Source organism: Lepidochelys olivacea, assembly GCF_965140295.1.
Source record: "Lepidochelys olivacea isolate rLepOli2 genome assembly, chromosome: 6".
Taxonomy (NCBI): Eukaryota; Metazoa; Chordata; order Testudines; family Cheloniidae; genus Lepidochelys; species Lepidochelys olivacea.
Window position 1 is genome coordinate 85672370 of NC_140416.1, and position 22989 is coordinate 85695358.

The 22989-nt window shown below is 41.6% G+C and overlaps 1 protein-coding gene across 2 annotated transcripts in view; it reads left to right on the forward strand.

Annotated features, from left to right (window-relative positions):
- Positions 1-20001, forward strand: part of LIN52 (lin-52 DREAM MuvB core complex component) — a 61028-nt gene extending 41027 nt beyond the window's left edge. The window contains exons 6-7 of one of the 2 annotated variants that reach the window (XR_014712085.1): positions 17363-18344; positions 19615-20001. Coding sequence is in view for 1 of the 2 variants with exons in the window: in XM_084631322.1 (XP_084487448.1) it covers positions 17363-17418 (56 nt within the window). In the remaining variant the exon portion in view is untranslated. Of the gene's footprint in view, positions 1-17362 lie in introns of both variants that reach the window. The other variant, XM_084631322.1, reaches the window with a different exon arrangement.
- Positions 20002-22989: the final 2988 nt, after the last annotated feature.

Below are 22989 nucleotides of genomic sequence, written 5' to 3' on the forward strand. Positions count from 1 at the left end.
AACGTTAGAATGCTGTTTTGTTGTTTCCAGCAAGAAACTACCTTTTCATTGGCTCTGTTGTAAAAAATGTTTGTCTCTGACTCCTGTGGTATTACCTTATCTGACTTGCTCTGTGATTATCACTCTTAGCTATAGAAGTCATCTATAACTGGTAGACTCTTCAGGATGATGGTCTTTCCCTCTTCTTGTGTCTGGTTCTGCCCACTAGCTGCGTGCTGCAGGCAGTAGATCATTGTGATGATCTGTGGACCTTCCTACTCAAAGAAGAATTTTTTTAGATAAGATGGATATATTTTCCCATTTTGATGGCCTTGCCAGTAAACCTGTGTACACAGAACTACATGCTGACTCCGGTGTGAAAGTGTTTCCAGGATGGACCATAGCCAGCTCTGGGTTTCACACCAAGACATCAGTGCTCTTCCTGTCAGATTTAATTGAACATGCACCATATGCTATTAATCAGAGAAGTAAAGTTTGTGATTACTAACATGGATTCAAAGCTAGCAGATAATGCAGGAGAGTCGCACTGAATTTTATTGTAGCTGAGTAAGAGCCAACACCCTCCCCCTTACTCCTCATCAAGGATTAAATTGACTCTGCTTGTTTGCTTTTCTGGCCATAGTGGTAGTGCTGGGGAGTAGGTGCTTAGTAAGTAGTTAAACACATACCTTTGGTCTCCACATTAGAGCACAATATGGAGAAGAGATCTGTTGCTGTTGGGAGGTAATAAGAAGCGCAGCTCCCACGAACCATAACTGAAATTGTCCATTTTATCCAGCAGATGGCATTGAAAATGCACCCCCACTACTTTCGTCTTACAGCTAAGCAGTTCCTTAACTCCTTCAGGCCACGTTTTTCCTGTTTCTTTGGTGCATGGTTGCAGATCACTTCTTAATGCAGACAGGGATTTTAGAGAGTCCCCACCTAGTGTGGAACATAAAAGCTGGCACCTGTATGGATTAATGAGCAAGGAATTTAACACTGGCTACTGTATCTGACTGGCAAAATCTCTGCTTTGTGGATTTCATTACATTTCTTTAAATGCCATAAATCCTAGATATACCTAGCACTTGGACAGCCCTGTTAGCAAGCCTCTGTTTCCTGACATTACATTGTCTGTCTATTTGCCTGTCTAAGGTATTTCTAAGTTGCTGATCATCTTGGTATTTATGTGCCATGTGGGCAAATAAGCAGTGATCTAGATGCTGAGCTTTCACTAAGTTTGGCACTGAAGGAGAGCATCATTTAAACTTTCTTCCTTGCAAGTGGTCACACAGTGGTGACCAGCTCAGACTTGCTGTTATACTCCCAGAAATTACTGCAACTTTCTCCAGGCAGTAGCAGCTGGTGCATTTGCAGATCCAGTGCATGTGGGTCATATGTGGAAGGGGAGGTGTTAGGTTGTTTAGGATGAATGCCACTTCCTCTAATTAAAGCATAAGGACGGTGATCTAATTCAAATGATAACCAGTCATGGCAACAAAGCTATGAAAAGAAAGGATTCTTATACTTCCCCATTCAGGGAATCCCCAGTTCTGCTGCATTTTCCTGTCCTCTCTATGAAGTCTCCTCTAATTACCTGGAAGTACATTGCTGAATATACAGGGGTAATATAAAAAATGAGCTAATGAAATCATTGAACATAAATAAAAGCTGAAGTATCTTATTGTTCCTGAGCAGCCTGATTCAGGTGAGCCATGGAAAGTGTCCTTAAACTTCTTTCTAAACCCTCACTCCTGCCATGTAGCCTGCAAGAAATAAGTTAAATTTAAATGTAAAAGTATTCTGTATCCCTCCACTAGCTCCCTCTTCTCCTATTGCAACAAACATAAACTACTTGTCTTCATTTTGAGGCCTTTCACGTCCTATTGCCCACTCTCCCTGTCATCTCTCTTCACTATCAAGAGGTTGACTCCTGCCTCCAGTTGACGCATGATGCCAGCCTTCATCGCCCATCTGCTAAATTTTCAAATAGGCACCTTTATGCTTTCTCCTATGCTGCCTCTTGTGTTGGGACTCGCTCCCTGTGAACATCGCCAAACGTACCTCGTTATCCTCCTTCAAAACTCTCCTTTGTTTGATGCCTACAAAAAACTCGACAGTCGTTAGGCCGCTGGTGTGCTGATACTACTTCCTACCGTGCTGACCAGCATTGTCTCATTGTTACCTTGTACTCCCTTGTCAGTCTGTCTGCATCCATCTGTTGTAAGCTCTTTAGGTTAGGGACTGTCTTTTTGTTCTGTGTTCATACAGTGCTTAGTGTAGTTTGGGCCTGGTCCAACAGGAAGAGGCCTAGACTCTATGGTACTGCAGGTATTGTGTCGGTAGGTGTGCCAGGTAGCTAGCGCACAATATTTAGTTTAAGGCTTTTCTTTAGTAGTAAGATCATAAGTATTTTTCTTGTTTTTTTATTTGGATTTTGTCCAGCCATTAGTCTACCTCTGCCATGGCAGATGGGGCAAGAAATCAGGATTTGGGACTCCTTCTCCTGACAAATGATCTCTGTTGAGTGGTCTTCATGGCGGATGCCTTGGGGACTCAGGTACCTTTGACTGGCCTTCCTGCAATAGCTGAGGGTGCCAGAAGGCTCTTCAGACTCTTTGCCTAAGACCTTGGACTGACTGGGAAAAGATCCCAGTCATTTGTGCTGGAACACTTTCGAGTCTGAACCCAATATTAGCTATTTCATGGTGCTTTTCTTCTGTCAGTCTCAAACATCTTTACAGAGCTTCTGCTGTATATATGCTCAATGGGGAAACTCAGGCATGGAGAAGGGAAGTTACTTACGTAAGGTTACATGGCAGGTCATTGGTGCCCAGTCTACTAGAACACACTGCCTCCGTAGCCACAGAAGTTGTTGCATCCATCAAAATAAGTCTTCAGATTCTTTCCCTCTAATAGAGCAGTCAGATTCTCCAAAAGTTTGTGGTGCTGTTTGTATTTTTCTACTCTCAAGAACTGGGTGTGGTGGTGGATAGCTTAGGGCTTGTCCGCACGGTGCACTATGGAGTATGATTTCTGAAGAGCACTAATGTGTTGTGCACTAATTGGTCCATGTAGACCCTCATGGTGTGCACTAGAGTTCCCTAGTGTGCTTTACCATAGTACTATTTCAAATAGCAATATGTTAAAGCATACTAGGGACCTTTTAGTGTGTGCCAGCATGGTCTACACAGACCATTTAGTGTGCCTTAGAAATCACACCTCCATACTGTGCACTGCTGCACCATGTAGACAAGCCCTTAGTTCAGACAGAGTATCAAGCAACGTCTGAATATGCCCTGCTCTCAGATGGGTCCTTTCAGAGAACTCCTGACACAAGCAAACAACCCAGGTGGAAAGCTGACTGATGAAGGAAGTTAGGTTTCCTGCTCTTCAAAGGAATAAAGGCCAAAACACCCAGGAGCAGCAATACCCAAAGGGTAGCAACATTTTGGCTAAGGTTGAATTGGATGCTCCCATCTGAAGCCCTAATTTCGGTTTTGGTTTTGAGACCATTATATACTTTTGGGACTGAAATATTACATGGTAGATGATAGCACAGTGGGGATTTATTTTTTTAGTTCATATACATCCAGGCTATGATCAAATGCTGCCGTTTCTTCCTACCAGCATATTGAAAAGTGGAACCTTTCTTTCTGTCCCAGCAATTAAAACACCTGTTCGTATCTTCAGTTTCCCATCCTGGTTATTACACTTTTTCCGAAACCTTTCTGATACCCATGTTGCCGCCTCCTGTCAATCACAACAGTTTAGGTGACATTCCGCACCCATCAATACGACCATGTAACTTTCCTCTTTTGAATACCTTAACTGGCTCTTTGCTCATCTTACTCAGTGTAAATGTCTCATCCTTGCCTTTGAATCCCATAAAACTCTGTCTCCATGGAAGGTGCTCACGACTCAGTGATGGGTATGGTATTAAAACCTGAACAGAATAGAATCTAAAGAGATCTTGTCTCTTTATCATGCCTCCTTTTACTTCACTATTATTGCTAATCTTGACCCCATCATAGCATGTCAGGCCCTTATGCTCTCCTCATTCATATCCTTTCTAAAGACTCACTGCTTCTGCAAATCCCACAAACACCCGCATTAAGTGTCCTTCTAATGCCAGCATGATAGATAAAGAGAGGAGGAAAAAGGAATCTAAGGCCTGGTCTACACCTACAACTTAGGTTTACCTAGCTGCATTGCTCAGGGGTGTGGATTTTTCTGAGTGACGTACTCTCTAGCTGACCTAAGCCCCAGTGTAGATACCACTAGTCGACTGAAGAATTCTTCCTTCAGCCTCTCGGGGAGGTGGATTAACTACAGTGACGGAAAACCCCATCTTGTCACTGTAACAAATGTCTACGTTCCAGTGCTACAGCAGCACAACATAGCATCTGTACTGTAGTCGTACCCTAAGTTAGTTCTCTCTTCTGGGCCTCCTGTTGTTTGTTTTATGGATTATTAGGTCTTTGGGGCAGGAACTCTCTTTAATGTTTTGTGTCTCGTACAGCTCCGAGAACACTGTTGGGCCCCTTGCCAGCAAGTAGTAAATAATATAATCTGCTGTCATTATTTAGAGTTATGTATAAAAATGTTTTTTACAAAATTGTTCTGATCTTTATAATGCATTGATAATCAAACAAAGCTGTCAGTTAAACTTCAAATTGACATGGACTTTCTTCCTCAAGGAAGACTCATTTTGATAAGTTTGGCAACATCAGATTTTGAAATAACTGGGATGATATGAGCTGAGTCAGAGAGAAGGTGTCTAGAAAGGGGTGCCACAAGGATCTGTGTAAGGGGTAATCTTATTAAAAAACTTTTATAGCTGGATTGATAGCAACATCTCTATTAACGTTGCCTAATGTTATGCTTGTGGGGTTTTTGCAATTTTGTTTTCTGTTTGGTTTTTTTTGGAGTAAGAAGTTGAAATTTGGCATGAGGAGTGTCCTCAAATCAGACTCCTCTTGAAAAATGTGTCTAGATTTGGCAGTTGTTTGCACAAATGCTGATTTTTTTGTGGCTAACAGAGTTTTCACAATTGGTGAATGCTCTGGCATTGTTCCAGTTCCCACTGCACTGCTTGGCTTTTCATATACCCCCAAACCACGGTGGAGTGTTTCCGAATACCCCCACCACTCTGTAGCTCCCTGCAGGGCACAGGGAGAGTGATGACTCTTCCTCCACTCTACATAAATACCCTCTGGCCTGAAGTAGGCACCAGGCTGGGAGACAGGAGACCGTGATCTGAGTCCCACTCTTCCTCAGATTGGCCTTAATTCTGAGCACTTAGCAACCATTTTTATTGGCCTCACAACCGTTCAACAGAAGGAAAGCAAGTATGATTCTCCCCATTTTACAGATAGGATAACTCAGGTTGCTCAAGGTCGCTTCTGGCAGAGTCTTTAGCATTATAACAGGTTTCGGAGTAGCAGCCGGGTTAGTCTGTATTCGCAAAAAGAAAAGGAGGACTTGTGGCACCTTAGCGACTAACCAATTTATTTGAGCATAAGCTTTCGTGAGCTACAGCTCACTTCATTGGATGAGCTGGATAATAACATCCATAGTTACATTAGAATAAAGTATTTTTAGGAGGGATATAAAACCTCATGCTGTAGGGTGTAAACCAACTATTCCCGAGGGCTGAGAGCATCTTTCTGTGTGGGCAGGTTTTTTCATAATTGTTCACTATGGAGCTTCTTTCATCTTTCTCTGAAGCTTCTGATACTAGCTACTGACAGAGACAGGATACCAGACTAGCTGGATCACTGATCTGATCCGGTCTATCAGTTCCTATGTTCCATCATGTTCTTGCTATTGCAAGCATGGCAGATTCTCATTTAATTTGAAATCACATTTGTGTAACGTAGAGTATCACCCTTTTCTAGGGATTGCCTTAGATTCTGTTGATAGGATTTTGTACACAAAATTTTACTTTGTGATATAGGCTGTAAATTTAGCTCAGGTTTTTGAGTAACATCTCCAGGGAGCACACTATTATTAAACCTTTTCCAGGGTGTCCCCAGTGGCAGCTCCATAGAGCAGGTGGCTTGTATGGCACAAGCACATAGGGAGTCAGGAGCCTGTGTCTTATCAGAGCATATAATCTAAAAATCGTTCAGCCTGTTTTTCTCTCCTGGGGAGAGGACAACTACACTAGACTCTTATGCTAAAAACTAATTATTAACCTGCAGTAAACGTCATTCAACACAAATCCCAGCAGAAAAGGGCTGGGTGAAGGATGTTTCCGGATTGCAGGCCAAGCTGTCATTTCACTTTTCAACAGATAGTCTCTGTGTTGCCTCTGATATTTCTATGCTTAGCTTCTGGTTTACCTGAATAAGAGTGTTCTTAAAGCACAAAAGAAATGTGTACAATTTCATCCCACCCATCCAGAGCAGTGGGGATATGGTCTGCTCTTGTGATTGGTGTGGGCCACACGCTTTCTCCCCTGCCTCTAATTGTTTCTGTTTGTCCCTCTGCCAGAGGTTGTCTGCATACTCAGGCTGACATCATTGCATCGGTTACACACATCATGTTTTTAAGCTTTCCTTTTATGGAAGAGGTGATTTTGATGTCATCATATGTGTCTGGGAGCCAGGGCCCTAGGCATGTATATGTTATGGGTGTGCCTTAATTTGGCTTACTCATGAGTATACCTGAACCCATTTAGGGAGAACCACGCCTAAGGATCCTAGCAAAGCCTGCATGTTTATATTTTGAATATCTACACAATGTGCTGTGAGTGGTGTCTCATTTTGGCATCTCAGGTAGGTGGGTGTTGGCTCATGGGCAGAGCTTGGTAGAGCACAGAACTCCTCACACACATACATATAATTCAAGTCCTGATTTTTGACTCCTCCTAATCTACCTCTTCCTCTCTGTTCATTTGTATCCTTGACTGTATCTCCAACATGGTTCAGATATTATGGGAGCCATGTGAATTCCTTAAATATATGTGTCTATTCCCTGATGTCTAGCACCAACTTGGATGCAGTTTGGCAAAATTGTTTATCTTTCCTCCTCAAACCCCTTTGGAATTGTAACATTTCCTCAGTCCAGGGAGGTTAATGGTACATGAGCAGAAAGGATCCTGGAGGAGAGGGAGAGTGAGGCTGGCAACTGAGAGACCGTGAGAAGGTTGGGTGGGAAGAAGGTGGAGCTAACAGCCAATCAGCAAAGAGGAAAGAAATCCATAGTTCATAGTAAAGAAGAAAGAGTCTTCCAACATCCGTGATGTCCAGCTAGTTGTAAAGCTGCTGTTCCTCTTCCTCCAGCTGAGATGGTGGGCTGCTGCTCAGGTCCTTGTGCTTCTGCCCTGCTACAGTTCCATAGTTCCTGACTCTTGCTAGGAGGAAGTCCCTGGCCCTAGCCCTGGGATGCTGGGTATGAATCAGGTGCTGTTACTTTTACATGTAGAATACTGCTTGGAAAAGACTAATTAGGGCACAGTTCAAATTGCAGTCGCCCAGTTAGGATTTTTTGTACTGTATCAGTGTTTTACGGATTGGGAAAGGGACCTTCTGTTTATTTCCAGTTTAAAGCAAATAGTACAGTTCACTGATAAGAATCCACTCTTCTTTTCCTGAACAGGTCTTTAATCTTTGCTAATTCATTATGGCGTCTGGGATTTACGTTTATCTCCTCCACTGAAAATTGTTGTTCCAACAAGGGTTCTTGAGGATTAGACTGTATGTTAAGGAAAAATCTAACATCTGGATTTTTTTTTAATGGATTAAGAGGTCATTATGTTTATATATATTTATTTTAAAATAATACTTTGCATGTATATACGGTCTGCCTTCTGAGGACTTCATAACATTTTACAGACATTACACCTGTAATGTAAGAAATATTATACAACTGTTAAATTTCAAGTTACAGTTCTGGAAAGTAGGTGAACATACAACTTTGGGCAAATAAGTTTAGAATATTGGCGCATTCCCTTCCTTCACCCAGGCCCCTCTTCTCACTGTCCTTGTCAACGGAATTTAAGTTAAACAATTCAAACCCATCTCACAACTCATCTTTCGTTAGTAAATATAAATGTCAAGCTATTACATATCCTATTCAAAGGGAGTTGTCTCAGCCATTCAGAGGGCAAGGATGTTGTATAGTTCCTGACCCATAACCATAAAGAGTTTTTTCCTTTAATGCATTTCCCTGCACTCTGATTGTGGGTGTCCTGACTTGCATAACCATACAGTTTGTATCCCTCTATTCTGGCTGTCTGACAGCCATTATTAGCCAGTGGGAGTCTAGAGATTTACATAATCACTACACAATATTTTTCAGTTACTGTACTGTGACTATGTAATTCTCTCTACCCTGACAACTCTAATCCCTTTGCTGTCACTGGCTTCTGTGCTCAGAATTATCCAAGGCCTGGCTAGCCTCAGGTTGGACTTTAAAGAGCTGTTACTTTGAGAGAGCCCTTCCTCACCATGAGCCTGTAGAGACCTACTACCCCAAGCAAGCTAGGGGCCGTTTCCAACATTACACGTCAGCTAGGGTAGAACCCCTCTACCCAGTCTCCCATGTGCACACACCAGCTTCCTCCAGGGGACGCTTGCTTACCTCAAGAACCAAAAAGGACCCTTTTCCCATGCAACTACGCTCTCCCTCAGCTCACTACTAGTGGGGACCCACTCAACCATCCCACAGCCAGAGGCCTCAGTACAATCTGTTTGCTCTCACTGCTGTCACCAAAGGTTGTTAGGTAGGGAAGCCACCACCTAGAGGAGCTTCTATGAGGTGCTGGGGCGGGGGAAGCATGGTAGGTCAATTGTTACTGGGCCCAGCGGTTGAGGGTGGATGCATTGGTGGATTTGGGGTGTGTGTGGAAAGATTGATAGGTTTTGTGGGGGACCTGTGGAACAGATGGATATTTTGCACAGGAGGGGTGGGAGTGAAGAGAATACTTTCCTCAGGGAATGTTTTGTCACAGACTGAGGTGGAAAAATGTTGAGAGATCTCCTTGTTAAAATGTTGGAAGCACATCACTGCCCTAGAGGTCAGGGGTGAGGCACATCTGTTGGAGAAAGCCTGTTCATCCTGTATCTAGTCTGAAGATAACTCAGGGAGCTTAGGCCCACTGAGATCAGTCTGGCACTTCTTACAAGCACTTAGAGGAAAAAAATCCTCACCTTTCATGCTGAAATGGGTTTAATATCAGACATATATATTGAGTTTCTGTTTCTTCGTCTTTAAAAACGATTTGAACATCATTTTTCTGTATTTAATTAGCTTCATGATTCAGATCCTTTACTCAAGTCTTGATTTTTTTTTTTCTTTTTTTTTGGCATGTGACATTTTTGTGTGTATTTGACCTTGGCTTTACTCCAGAATAAATGTTTTAAGCTGTTGGTTATGTATTTTGTGTCTTCAGTCAGAGGCTAGGGGCAGACATAACCGGCACCGAGAGAAGTGAACTGTATAAACCACAATTAGAATTGTAGAGCACAGGTGTTTGAAGATCTTATACAGTTGCCAAGCTATTTGTTTCTCAAATGAGTGGGGCCTGGGGAGTGTATTTTGGAGAATAAACAGAGCAGGAGGGCTTCCTTTTGGTTGAATTTTTTTTTTTTTTAAATCCTAGTTTAAATTCTTCCGGACTAGATACATTTGATACCTGTATGGAACCACAATAATGAACAATTTAAGTCATCTTCTAGTTTGGCTGGCCACTGAATTTACATCCTGTTTCAATGAGGAATTACCATTTAAGAATAACTGTCTTTAGCAGAGAAGCTTTCCTTTGAATGCAGAGCTGGATTTTACAGTTTAAAAACTGAATGTCGGGCTTTGGAACAAGACCACCTGTAATGATATTAAAACAATATCATCATTAGTGTCAGGATTAAGGGTAAGTGCTACTGTGGATGTCTGAGGATTTCTGTAGGGAGACAGACATCTTAAATCTGTGCTAGTCATATACAAAGTGTTACTGGAATGAAAAAAGTAGTGGTGTGAATAACACCAGCTCACAGCACAAGGCACTTGATGATGTATCTAGAGCCTCAGTGTTCACTGTACTTTGCAATTTAATGCACAGGATTTATATTTTTTCAGTTCTGTATTTCTGTATGCTCCACTGTGTCAGATCTGTATTCCTGGGACGTAAGGTTCCATTAAAAAATAAATAATAATCGTAGGCCCCTGCTCTCCCCCTCGCCCCCCCATACACTCATTTTCTATAATATGGTAATGATATCACCGTAGCAGTAATTACGGGTCATCTTCATTTCTTTCATCTCTGCTGGTTCTGATGGCTTCATTCCTTTGACGAAGAAGATTTGGCTCTGGGTGCTGTGATTATTTTGTTAAGCATTATTCGAATAGACAGGAGTGAGAGAAATTAATCAATCCAAATGCAATTAGCATCATGTTTAACCCAGTGATGGACGTCTCAAGGTGAAACAGCCAGGGGAGTTTCAGACATTATTATTCAATCCAGTGGCTCTTATCTAAATTATAATCAAGAGAGGTTTTTATTGGCTTCACGGAGAGGAGATGTAACTCTTTCCCTGCTCTGAGGGTCAAGGGGATCAGGCCTTCACCCTCATAGGATGCTGACTGCTGCCAGCTCCTGAAGTGGGAGGTGCTGTAGGAGTTTCATCTTACTGTTTAGGTCACTTGAAACAAAATAGCTATACGGTCCTCATGTTTCTGACCTGGAACTAGATCTTAGTGGCTCTGTAGGCCTGGGCTGGGACGTCACTGCCCCTCACTGCAGGTTTATACCTGGTCTGGCATTGGCATCCCAGGGATGTTGTGAAGCTTGTTTGCAGAGTGCTCTAAGATCCAAGAATAAAAGGTGGTATAGGAGTAGAAAATATTGCTCCATCCAGATGCTCCTTCTGGCAGCTGCTCAATCCTCGGTTACCTTCCCTCAAACAATTAATGATTGGGTAGATACTCAGTGTCCAGAGATGATTTCTTAAGCACAAGTTAAACAAAAGCATATTTCAGGTAGTCTTGTCCTCTGTGAAGGAGATGGGGATGGCATCTGCTAACCACTGTTCTTCAGAGATAACTCCTCGAGTTATTTTCTGGTCTGGGTCTGCTGCATGGGTCCATACACATCAGGACACTGAGGTTTTTATCTGGCAGCCATATCAGAGAGAGATTGGGTCAGCAGAGCAGTTAGGGTTCTTTTTGTGAAGTGTTAAGGATGAGATGGAGCAGGCCAAATTTCTAACATCTACCAGGTGTTGATGGGACTGGTGGAATCTGGTCATTCTGCTTATAAGTATGCTTGGTAGGAGAGGAGCTAAGACCACCTGGGAGGTCAGAGGGTACAGGACTCTCCTCTTGCATTGTCAGAGTTTTTGAAGCAGGCTGACTGACCTCTCTTGCCCTGCTAACAGTGTCCCATAGACCTTGGCTGATACAAGCCATTCTGTTGTGACTTTTTAGGGTTAGTGTAGTAATTTAAATCTTCACATAGTTTTGCTATTTTAGTTTGTGTTTTTCTAAATAGGTTGCATCTGAGTTTTCTGTCTGTCTCTCCTGGGGCTGATTATCGTACAAATGCCTCTGTTCTCCTAAGTACTGCCCGTGTAGTGTCCCCCAGATGCACTAATAATGGATCCCATCCAAAAGATTAAGCTTTGCCATTGACTTTCACAAGCTAAGACAAGTAAGAATCTTACCCATTGCTCATGAGTGAGCTCTTCCAGGGCCCCCCGTGTGTTTGTGTCTTCCTGCCCTAATGCTGTCTGCTCAGTCAAAGAGAAGTCATCCCTATTACAACAGACGTTCTTGGCAAATAAGATAAAAATCACCTCCTACTGCTCGAATCTGTCTCTCTCCAAGGTAGGCTTCTCCCAGCCTTGGACAGTTCCCCTGGCCATTCTTTGTATTTATAGTCAAGGGAAAGTACTTTGGTTTTTCATCCCTGTAGTGATATAATAGTTCTACAGTCAAGCACCATGTCTTTTATTAGTTTCCTGGTGTTGGCTGGTAATCTGATCAAAACACAATAATTTAACTGGAAAACTGGCTACAAGAGGGGCACCTGGAAAAAAAAAGACCTTAGGAAATGGGGAATGTTTTAAAAGCAATCAACAGAATACTGTGGGGGAAGATGATATGAAATGAATTAGATCAGGGCAACATGTATGAGAAACCAACCAGCAATGGGATGAGGAAGGAGGGATAATAAATATTTAAATATGTGGCAGAATTAGAATATATGATAGTGTGATGTGATCTGAAGAAAAACTATTATAGAAATAATTCAGAAATATTTAAAAAAAACTTTATTTGGACTTTTTTAAAATCTGTAAGGTCAGGTTCTTTAATTACCAGAAGTCCAACTGTACAGGACTCAGAGGAAGAGGAAAACTACAACAGATACATTTTTAAAACCTTTAAAATTTTTCTAAAATAGCCTTTCTTTACCCCCCCCCCCAAAAAAAGTGTGTGTGTGTGGGGGGGATATTCAAAGTCTGATATCTCAGGATCTTTCAGGTCTAAAACCAATTTCTGTGTTCCTCATTGGGAAGGTGAGAAAATGAGTTTCCAACCCTGAAAAGTAGCAAAATATTTGAATTTAGGACTGTTACTGGTCCAGGGCTGAGCCTGTCCTATATTTTAGTCCAGTGTAATTTTGAGAAATGAATTTGGGGAAGAAAGGAGGAAATGTTTCTTTGTCAGGTTGATTGCATTTTTTAATGTCTGCAGTTTGAAGCTGCTCATAGACTTGGAATGCTAGAATAAGTCCCAGAAGAGATGGATTAGTGAGCAGAGGGCAGGTGTAATGGCCAAAGGTTCGTGATAAATGCAATTTGTCACATTATTCTGTTGCATAGATATCCCCAAATGCCTTGTTTATGTGTAATTGTGTGTGTGTATATTTGTGTATGGGTATAATAGAATGTGTGTGGGGGTGTATATATATGTATATCACTTTGGGATCCTTTTGGGTGACAGTTGCTTATATAAGTGTAAGTCACTGTTTTCATTACTGGTTTTAGTGCAGTAATCCTCCATTATTTCCTGGCTATCCAGACCTTATGACACAGTTTGTATTGTGTTGTCATATGCATGAGAAGGCTGTTTATGAGATGTTGGGGACCAATGAGAATGGATCCATCTCCAGCAGAGTGTTCTTTCCTAATTAAATTGTCACTAGAAGGAACATCCGGAGCAGCAGTTTTCATTTTGGATTGGAGGCAAAACATTATGAGTTTTTGTCATTTGATTAAAAAGTTACTTAACCTTTAAATTGCTACAGATGTAAAGATGGCTCTGAGTTTCCAATGTAATCGCCTCAAAGTTAAAATCAGGAAAATCTTTGCGTAATGAAACCCATATGTCATAGTGAAAGGATGCAAAGTGCTGGCAGAGTGGGCTGCTCTAGCAGGAGATTCTGCACCCAATCTTGTTAGCCAGGGCTGCTTTTGGTAATCCCTCATCTCCTCACTTGTAAGAAATCAATCTGTACCACTGAATCTTTTCAGCCAGCAGCCACAAAATTTACTGCAGGAGGCAGTTTGGGGACAGTTGTAGTAGAACAGGAGCACAAGGCAACAAGGCTAAATGCAGGATTGAGGGATTGAAGTTCTAAAGAAGAGATTATATTAAATCTAACTCCACCCTCCGAGCAAGTGGAAATCACAGCTTCCCTTTTCCGCCCTGACCTCTCCTGTCCAATACATGCTCTGAGATCCACCTCTTCCAAGGCAGAAAATTTAATTCCCGGGTCAAGGGTCCCCATTATTTACAGCAGTCTGATGCCAGTGCTTTATGCAGTCCGAGGAAATGGAGTCTGTTTAAGCACTCAACTTTTATTGTAACTCAGGCTGATAACATCTTAAAAAGGTGTTTTTCTGTGGTCTTCAATACCACCCCCCCCCCCACCATCTAACTGAAGAGATTAATTTGTAACCAGGCTATTGCGATCGTATCCATTGTTGATTTTCTATTGTAGTGATAGATGCACAGCATAGGAAGGGTTGTAAATTGTGACTTGACATGGAGATTCATGTTTCTATTTTATGCTGCACAGACTCTGTGGTGTCTGTTTGCTGGTACAATGAAACCTGCACTAAAACCCCACCTCCATTAGACAAGTGACTTGTTTAAGCAACCATTTTAAAATATTCCAAAGGCTTCCAGTACATATTTTGTCCAGCCTTTTAATTAAAAGATCCACCACCTCTGTCTACTAGGCAACTGGCTTCTACTGTTCCATTGGGCAGTCGCTTAAGATAGGTTTTACGGTCTTTCTCTTTGACTGCAATCACTTTTAGAACATAGGGGTGGTTTCTTCATTCTCCAGCTTCTACAGCAACCCAAACAACTCCAAGATGCCCACCTGGAAATGCTAGTCCCATCATAAAGAATTTGTTTAACAGGAGCTGGGTGGACGGAGCACTTTTAATATTGGAGACTTTTTTATGGAACACTCGTGTTCAGGAAAGACTCCAAAGCAGATTAAAAAAAGGGACCGAGGAAGGAATAGGCAAGACATTTGAACTCAGAACCCTGTAATCTGGATCTGTCCTGTGTTTACCAGCAATACACTGACCTGTGATTCTTGGGAAGATCAGAGAGTCAGGCAGAGCAGGGAAAACAAGATTGTAAATATTTGTGGAAATTTTCCCTTACCGTTTAGCTGGGATTTGTTTGCATTATGGAGATGTATTTCATGGCAATCTCTATACGTATACAAACATGTGGGGCCTTTCTCTTAGTTTTGTGTCATACCTTTAAAAATAGAGCCCTGCCACAGCCTGAGTGCGGAGAAGAGAAATACAGAATAGCAGAAGGCTGCCTCCTGCTCCTAATGGGATTTTGTAGCAGCATGTGCGAGTTTGTTTCAGAAGTCAGAAATGAACAGATGTTGGTATAAATTACCTCTGTGTCTGATGTCTTGCAAATTAAAAGCGCGGTTGGCATCACTAAACAATTTCACCAGGTTGGGCGGGGGGGAGAGCGGGCGATGATTATTGTAGCAGGTCGGTAAGAATCTTAAGCTACAGCAGAGTAGGATAGCAAGGATAAAGGAATGAAGAATAAAATGAGAGGTCTGTGAATTAATCAGAAATGTTCACATCTCCAATGACAAGTGAACAGGAGGGCACGTGCTCTGGAGCAACCCCCAACCCACAATAATTTCACTCAGAGTACAGAAGGAGTCTATGCTCACTGCTTGATTTATAGGGTGCAACCCTCTTTGGTGGAACGGAATTGTCATACATGCGTATATCTCCTATATGGGTCCGATTTTTAGGAAATCTTGCCACTCTATCAGCTGAGAATGCTGTACTTCGATTTTGTGCTTTCTCCACAATAGCATTTTACAACGCTGCACTGTTGGATAGTGTCAAGCATGGCAGTGTCAGGGAGCTGCTTGCATTGAGGAGTATGTTTCAAACTGAAACCTCTAGAAAACTCACATTTTTATTAATCACATGCTTGGATTGTTTATAACAATATAGTTCCGAACCAAAAAAACCAAACTACCCTCTGCCCTTCTCCAGCTCCTTCCATCCGGGAGCCTCAGAGCACTTTATTGGTATTCATGTCCTGGGAGGCAGACAGATATTTTTATTATTACACTCATTTTGCAGGTGGGAAAATTGAGGAGCAAAAGGAGTAAATGGTTTCCTGGGCTCGCAAAATGAATCAAGGGAAGGGCTAGGAATAGATCCCAGATTTCCTGAATCCCGGTCCAGTTCTTCAGACAAAGGACTGTTCTTCAGTATAATGGGAGGACCCTGTGTATTCTGCGATTCCTCAGTCATGGAACCTGCCATAGAGTTCATCCTTTTTCTTGGAATTGTGGTCCAGAATCCATGTTTACATTTTAAAAAAGAAATTTCTAGCCATCATGATTGAAAACATGAACCAGTGTCACCGATGCAGTAATGTCTGCCTGAGTCTGCAGGCAGCCTGAAACAAAAGCTCTGATAGCTGAGATTTGTCCCATTCATGTCAATGGGGTGTTGACTCTGAAACCTAACCATGCCAATTTAACTGCCAGCATTAGCTATTTCACTGTTGACTGTTTTGGCAGAAACATCCAGCTACTGGATACAGCTTCTTCAGGTAGGGAAGTAGAGATCGGTTGTTTAGGGAATTGAGGATGGCATCTGAGGTCTTTCAATGGTAGTTCATGAGTTCTAATCAGCCAGGTGAGTAGTGACCAAATGTCTTTGCCTGATAATGGGTGTTTAGTAGCTTATGTGAAATGAGTCAGGTTTTAGTTCAGTTCCTGCTGGACAAGTGGTAATGTTACAAAATCCATCCTCACCTCAGGCATTATTTGTCATTTTTGCTGTTCCTCTCGGTAGAAAAGTCAAGAACTATGAATGGACCATATAAAAACTAAAATCCCATCTCCTCCCTTGATGGCGCTGTCCAGGTTTGGCATAGGAAACTTGCACTGCTCCTGTACCTGTTCTGTGAATAAAGGACTCCATGTTCCCTGAGCTGTTAGTCAGGAACCTTTCACCAGCACAAAGCTTACTAAAGCCTTATTTAAAAGAGCTGAGAAGGTGAGGAAACCCCTCTCTCCAGGGTTCGATCACTAATCATGCTGTCTATATTTTGTATTGTGATTGTGGGACAAAGATTGTATTAGGGTGACTCTGCCAGAGCCTGTGGGCTCACAAGTCAGAAATGTTTCATGCAGGAAAGTGGCTGTATAAACTCTGCTGTAATACAGCAACCAGAGATTGATGATGCCAAAAGTGAGGGAGAGACATATAAACCTTGCCTTGCTGTATTTAATATCTAGGAACTGACAATGCAAAGAGAGAAGACCAAAGCTCTATAAACTCTACTTTATTACACCATACATAGATGAACTGCATTGAGGGAATATAAACCCCATTATATTGCAGCATCCAAGGAGTAATACTGCCAAGGGAGAGAGAAAATGCTGTCTAATTTCTGTTTAAGATCATAAGCATCTAGGGACCAGTAATCCTGAAATGGAGAGACAGAGCTCCATGATCTCTGATGGATTTTAGCATCCAGGAACAATTGCCCTGAGACAGAGCGTTGGAGCTCTGGATTACACCATTCAAAGATTGATAGTGCAAAGATAGAGAGAGATCTTGCATGACCATGAGGCTATCCACAATAGGAATAGAAAGTGTAGATTGTATATAATGAGACAGGCCATGGGAATTATTGCTGAGCTTTGAAGTTTCCAGTGTGTGGCCTACGTTTCCAGGCTGTCAGGAATTCAAGGTGTAGTTCAGATTTATCTTTTCATTTAAAAAAATTCTTAGCTATGCGTTAGCACCAGAGCACAGATCTAAATGAATTTCTGTCCTCTAATTAAATATTATAAATGATCCTGCTCTAACCGTTTGTTTTACATTAATCTTTTTCTCTGTTGTGATTTCAGCTAGAGAAATGACTCGAGGGAAGTTCCTGAACATCCTGGAGAAACCCAAGAAGTAGCTGCTGCTACTGGAACTCAGGAAAAAATATCCCTTTCTGGATCATCTCACCCCTCACTGCAGATCCAGCTGAACACTATGATTTCCTAAAGAGAAGGATAAAGCTCTTCGCTCTAGAACTACAGAAGCAAACCTCTCTACTGCTTCCACAGCTCTTCTCCTTACTGACAAGCAGCATTCCAGACACTGTTCACAATGATTGCAAGTAGTTCCATCAGCACTGAGACTTCATCCAACCTTTCCGGCACCCAATTGCCAGGAAAACTCAACCCTAGCATGCTGTGGCAAAGTTATGCAGCAATCTTTTTTTTAACCATTCAAAGCAGTACATCCCCAGTGGTCTCATTCAGTTGCTTTCAGTGCCGGCATCTGTTAAACCAGGGTATTTGTGATGCTGGCCAGTACCTCTGGGTGATGCATTGGCTCTTCCCTGCGTCTCTCTTGCCTTAGGAACAGTGATTCCATGTGTGTAATTTCCATGCTGAATGCACAATTGCAGTGCTGGTTATAAGTAGGGTTCTGGATGAAGACTGACAGTTCTAGGGTTGGTTAGTTCTAGATCTGCACAATCATACCCTGATTACAAGGCAGGTGGACCTTGTTTTGTGTACTAAATTCACATTACTCAACCCTTCAGAGAAGGATGTCCTGCAATCAAGCAAAGTCCTTCAATCCTGTCTATACTATTCTGCTCTTCATTCCACAAATACTTGCATCAGGTGCTATGTGTACAGGGAGCTCCATCTCAATGCTAAACATTTGTATGTTCTCTTGTTTAACCTAGACCGATGGTCCATAGAGAGTGAATGAGAAAAGGTGGCTATCACTGTATCATGAAAGAAAATATCCCTGTGGGAACTTCTGCCAGGACACAAACAGATCTACCTGTCCACTTTGCAAATCCAGCTCCGTGAAAGTCCGGCTGAGGTACTGGAGAAAGATTCAGGGTTGAAGGGCAATAATGTTTTCAATTATAGAGAGCTTCAAGGTGGAGCGACTGTCTTGTTCACACCCCCGTGGGGATAATCTTTATAAACAGCATCTGCATGCTTATACTTGAAAATAGAATTCTGATGTTTTCCCACATTATTAGAAAACAGCAGCCCCAGAACTTGCTTCACCTGCAAACGTGGAATGTGCACCCCACTCTTTAAGGGGTGAATTGTACTGTAAGCTAGTATCCTCCTGTACAGATTGGGTCTCATTCATCTGGTACTGGAGTACCTTTTAGTGCCTTGAGGCCCATCTGGTACTGGAGTACCTTTTAGCGCCTTTCCTCTTTCAACATGCTGCTGTGTATCAGTCTTGTGATTTTCAGATTTTATTTTTCTCTATAAGGTTGACACAGCTCTTATTTGACTCTGTTTCCTTTTGCCCGTTAAAATTACGTATTCCAGCGTTAACAAACTGGTCGTTCCTCAGAGCTAAAAAATAGCATTAAAGTGTTGGTCCAAGAGCAGTTTTCTCTCTTTGTTTAAACAGTTTCATACACATATTAGCATGTGTGCCCTTTAAATTCAGTCATTCCCCAATCTGCAGTTGGCTGTGAGGTGTGAATTGAATCGGGGCTGTACTTGTACAACATCATTTTAATGGACTGTCCTTGAAGTATTCAATTCTTCTGTCTTCGGGTGGACTCTGTTTTTAGGCCCTGTTGTGCATTAGTGAGGAGCAGATCTCTGCTCGGAGCAGACTTCTGAATTTTTACTAAAATTTTTAAAGCCTCTCCATCTTTAGTCTGTGGGTGCCTCCATTTTGTCAACCAGAACTAGGCTAAATTGGGAAAGCTCCTCTTCACTAAGCATGCACAATTAAGACCTTGTTCTGCAAAGACTTACTCAAGTGCTTAACTTTGGACATGTGAGCAGTCTGATTGAACTCAATGGGACTGTACTTGTACGCTTGTCTTTGGAAAATTGAGGCTTAACAAAGCAGCTGCATCTCTTGAAAGGAAGGGCAATAGGATAGTAGGATATGCAGAGAAGCTGAGAGTGGAGAGTCAGAGACAGGGAAGGGACTTCCTTAGTTGCTGGTCAGAATGGACATAGATGTAGCTTTGAAAGTATTAATTTAAATTATTTGTTTGTTGGGAAATATTAACATGTGTATGTCTAGTTTGGATGTGTTCTGTATATATAGAATGTGTGGCCCAAAAGTGACTGTTCTGAATTTTTGTCCTTTGTTGCATGTTATGGAGGTCTACCACTCCAACGCATGAGGTGTTTGGGAAGCTGAGAAGTATAGAGGGAGACCCTGGAAATCTGCCACGAATCTGCATGCCTATTTTATGATCTGGCTGGTAAAATATCTCAAACTTCAAGTAGTTGGTACCATAACATGTAAAAAATCCTTTCTTTTACCCTCACCTTGTGCAGCAGTGCTTATCCTCTAGCTATGGGGCAGCATGTTATATATGCTTTATATTCAAGATATTTATTGGTTGTGTATTTGTCATGTATAGAGATGAGTCAGTGATGGGTTTTTTTAATTGGTAGTATTTTCATGTATTTTTGTGTGTTAGCCAGAAGATTGTAATCTGTCTGTTGTTGCTCTGTTTTCTTATAATAAACAAGTGCAAAGCTTACGGAATGGTGTAAGTTTTCTTGAAACGGCCCTGTGAAATGTGGAAGCTGTGACCAATCACCTTGGAAATGTTCCTTAGCAACAGGTTCTCCACCATTAAAGTTTAATAGTAAGGCACTTTTCTGCATCCCAGTATATCAGTTTGTGACCAGCAGGCGTTACCTCCTCATTGGTAAATAAGTGGCAACAGCCAAAAAGAACTACGAATTTTTAGCAGCCTTCACAAGCTCCATTTCTTTCTGCTGAGATGTTCTTCCCAATTATGGGACGGTTACAGAGCAGCAGCAAATGTTTGCAACTGTGTGTGTGTGTGTGTGAGTGTGAGATTTTTATTTTATAATGAAAAAAACAAAAAACAGTGAAGAAAAGGAAGAATAAAGGAAGAATTAGGAACGAAGGAAAAACCAAAACTTGATTGCATTTCATTACATTATCCCAGGGTCGTCATTACTTGATAGAGCATTGTCATGTGCCTTACCTTCCCCCGTACATTCAAATGTTAGTCTAAAATCCACAGAAATAAAGCTAATAAGTCTTCACAAATGTACTGTGCCTTTTAAATGCCAATGTTTTATTCATCCCATTCTATTCGTCCTCTAGCCCTAGAATCATTCAACTTTCAACACGGAAGCATCAGGTGCTGTGCTATTTGTGCAGCTGAAAGAAATACTTGTTCCTGAGAATCCATGGGCGCCTATGAATTAGCTAAAAGAATAGAAAGAGCCAGAGTTAATGGGAGAGAGGAATTAAATTATACCCAGAGCATGTGCCACTTCAAAGCGTATAATTTTGGAACAGTCCCACAACATACATGTATATAGCTCCTAGATTCCACCTCTCATTGCCAGTATTTTCCTATATTACTACTTCATTCATGAGGGTCAGGGACTGTATGTTTATACCTGATTAATTAGATTAAGAAATTTCCTAATCTGCATCAATGTTTTAACCACCTCTTCTCAAAATGGGAGTATAATTTTAATATAGGTATCTGCTCCAAGAAGGAGTTCGGTAGCTGTCATATGTTAGGCCTGTATAATAAATATATTAGTTTGGTCAAAATGTCTCAATATTGGATCATTCATTGGTTCTCTTCTGTCTGGAAAGGACAGCATTTCAGCAAGAAGTTCAGTGGACATCCTCAGCAAACGGTACAGTGCCCAACACAGTTGGTCCCTCAAAAACTCCACAGTCATAATCTTCTCGAGATGGGGCTGTTCACAAATTGCCACAAATCGAGGGGGGAAGTCTTCAATTTTGATCTAGAAGCAAGAGGCCCTCACTTCAGTGAACAATGCATTCCTTCACTCGTGGGAGGAGCTCTTCAAACATTTGCAAAGGTACCCCATTATCCTACTTAAGACTCTCCTTTGGAATGGTGCCTACAAAAACTTAAGTTAGGCAGCTGGTATTCAGATAACACTGCCTGTCATGCTGACCAGCATTGTCTTACTGTTCCCTTGTGCGTCTCCTGTCTCTGTCTGTATACACTTTGTCTTTAGTCTTCTACTTCAGCTGTAAACTCTTGGGGCAATATTTGAAAAGTGCCTAGCACAATGGAATCCTGATCCGTGACTGGGACTCCTAGGTGCTACAACAATACACATAACTAGTATAATACATTGGATTCAGGCATTCCTGTCTTTCCCCGACCGCCTCTCATTTTGAGTATCATTTCTAAAATTAGACAGGACAAGGTTCAGGCAATGATAGTTTTGACTTGGATTAATCAGTTTTTATTCTCAGGTTTCCTAGCTCTATACCATATCTGCTATCACAGGTTCATGATTAATCTGTCCATTTGGGATTCTGGCAGTATGAATACTGGACTGTTAATAATCTCTCTGAATTTAAGTATTCCCTAGAGTGTTAAGACAGTTTCTTGGAGAGAAGGGAGCATTCAACAACAAGAACGTATACAAGGAAACGGAGAAGATTCTTGCTTGTATTTTTCTAGCTCCGTTACAATCTATGGTGTATTCAGAATGGTGCTATTTGGGGCTATTTCAGACAGTCTGGGTTATCCTTGTGTTCTGTTAAGATCTGATTGGCTGCCATCTCTGCTTACTATTGTCTAGATTTTTGAAGGGATTTATCCATATCTTTCCATCCATTTTAGATCCACCACCTTCTAGGGACTTGAAATTCGTACTTATGAAGCCAATGGAATCACTGTTGAGATTCTGGGAGAATACTCTTCATGCTATTGATTCTTGAAGATTTCATTCCTCTCCTATGTTGGCTTCCAAGTTCAATACTCTTCCAAAATCTTTAATAAAATGCTTCACAAACCACATACTTTTTGAGGATTGTTACTGCTATTTAATCTCTCAAGAATTGGGATCCATGTTGATCATACTCAAAGGAGAAAGAGAGGTTACTTACCAGTAACTCTACTTCTTGTAGATTCACATTTAACTCCCTCTATCCTCTTCTTTTGAGCCTTTGCTAAGGATTCTGAAAAAGTAAAAAGGAAGTGATGGGGGCTTGGAATCACTCTCATGTACATCCTTGGGATTAAATATTAAGTGCCATAAGGGGTCAGTCATGTAGCTCCAATGGCTATTGCTTCCTAGAGAGTTCTGACTGGATGCTGAAGGATATGTATTCCAAGAATGACTGTCTACTTGAGTAACCTTCTTCTCTACTATTGGCCAGTGGAGATCAGTTACTCCTTGTTGTCCTGTTGGCAGAGAACTAGTGTGGAGTTCATTGTGCCCTTTGCAGAGTAGGCATGACCAAAGTTACCCACTTCCTGGAGTAACTGAAACAGTAACAGTATAAATCTCAGACCAAACTTGCTCCTTGAACCTGGATGTTCTTAGAGTTTCCTTCCACAATCTCCTCTGAACCCAAAGATACACATCCATACCCCTTATATCATGGTTGAGCTAATTGGATTTACTTGCCAGCATGATAGAACAGTAAGTATCCTGAATCTGAAATAGGGTGTTAATTCTCATACCTAGGGTAATTCAGCAGAAGAGTC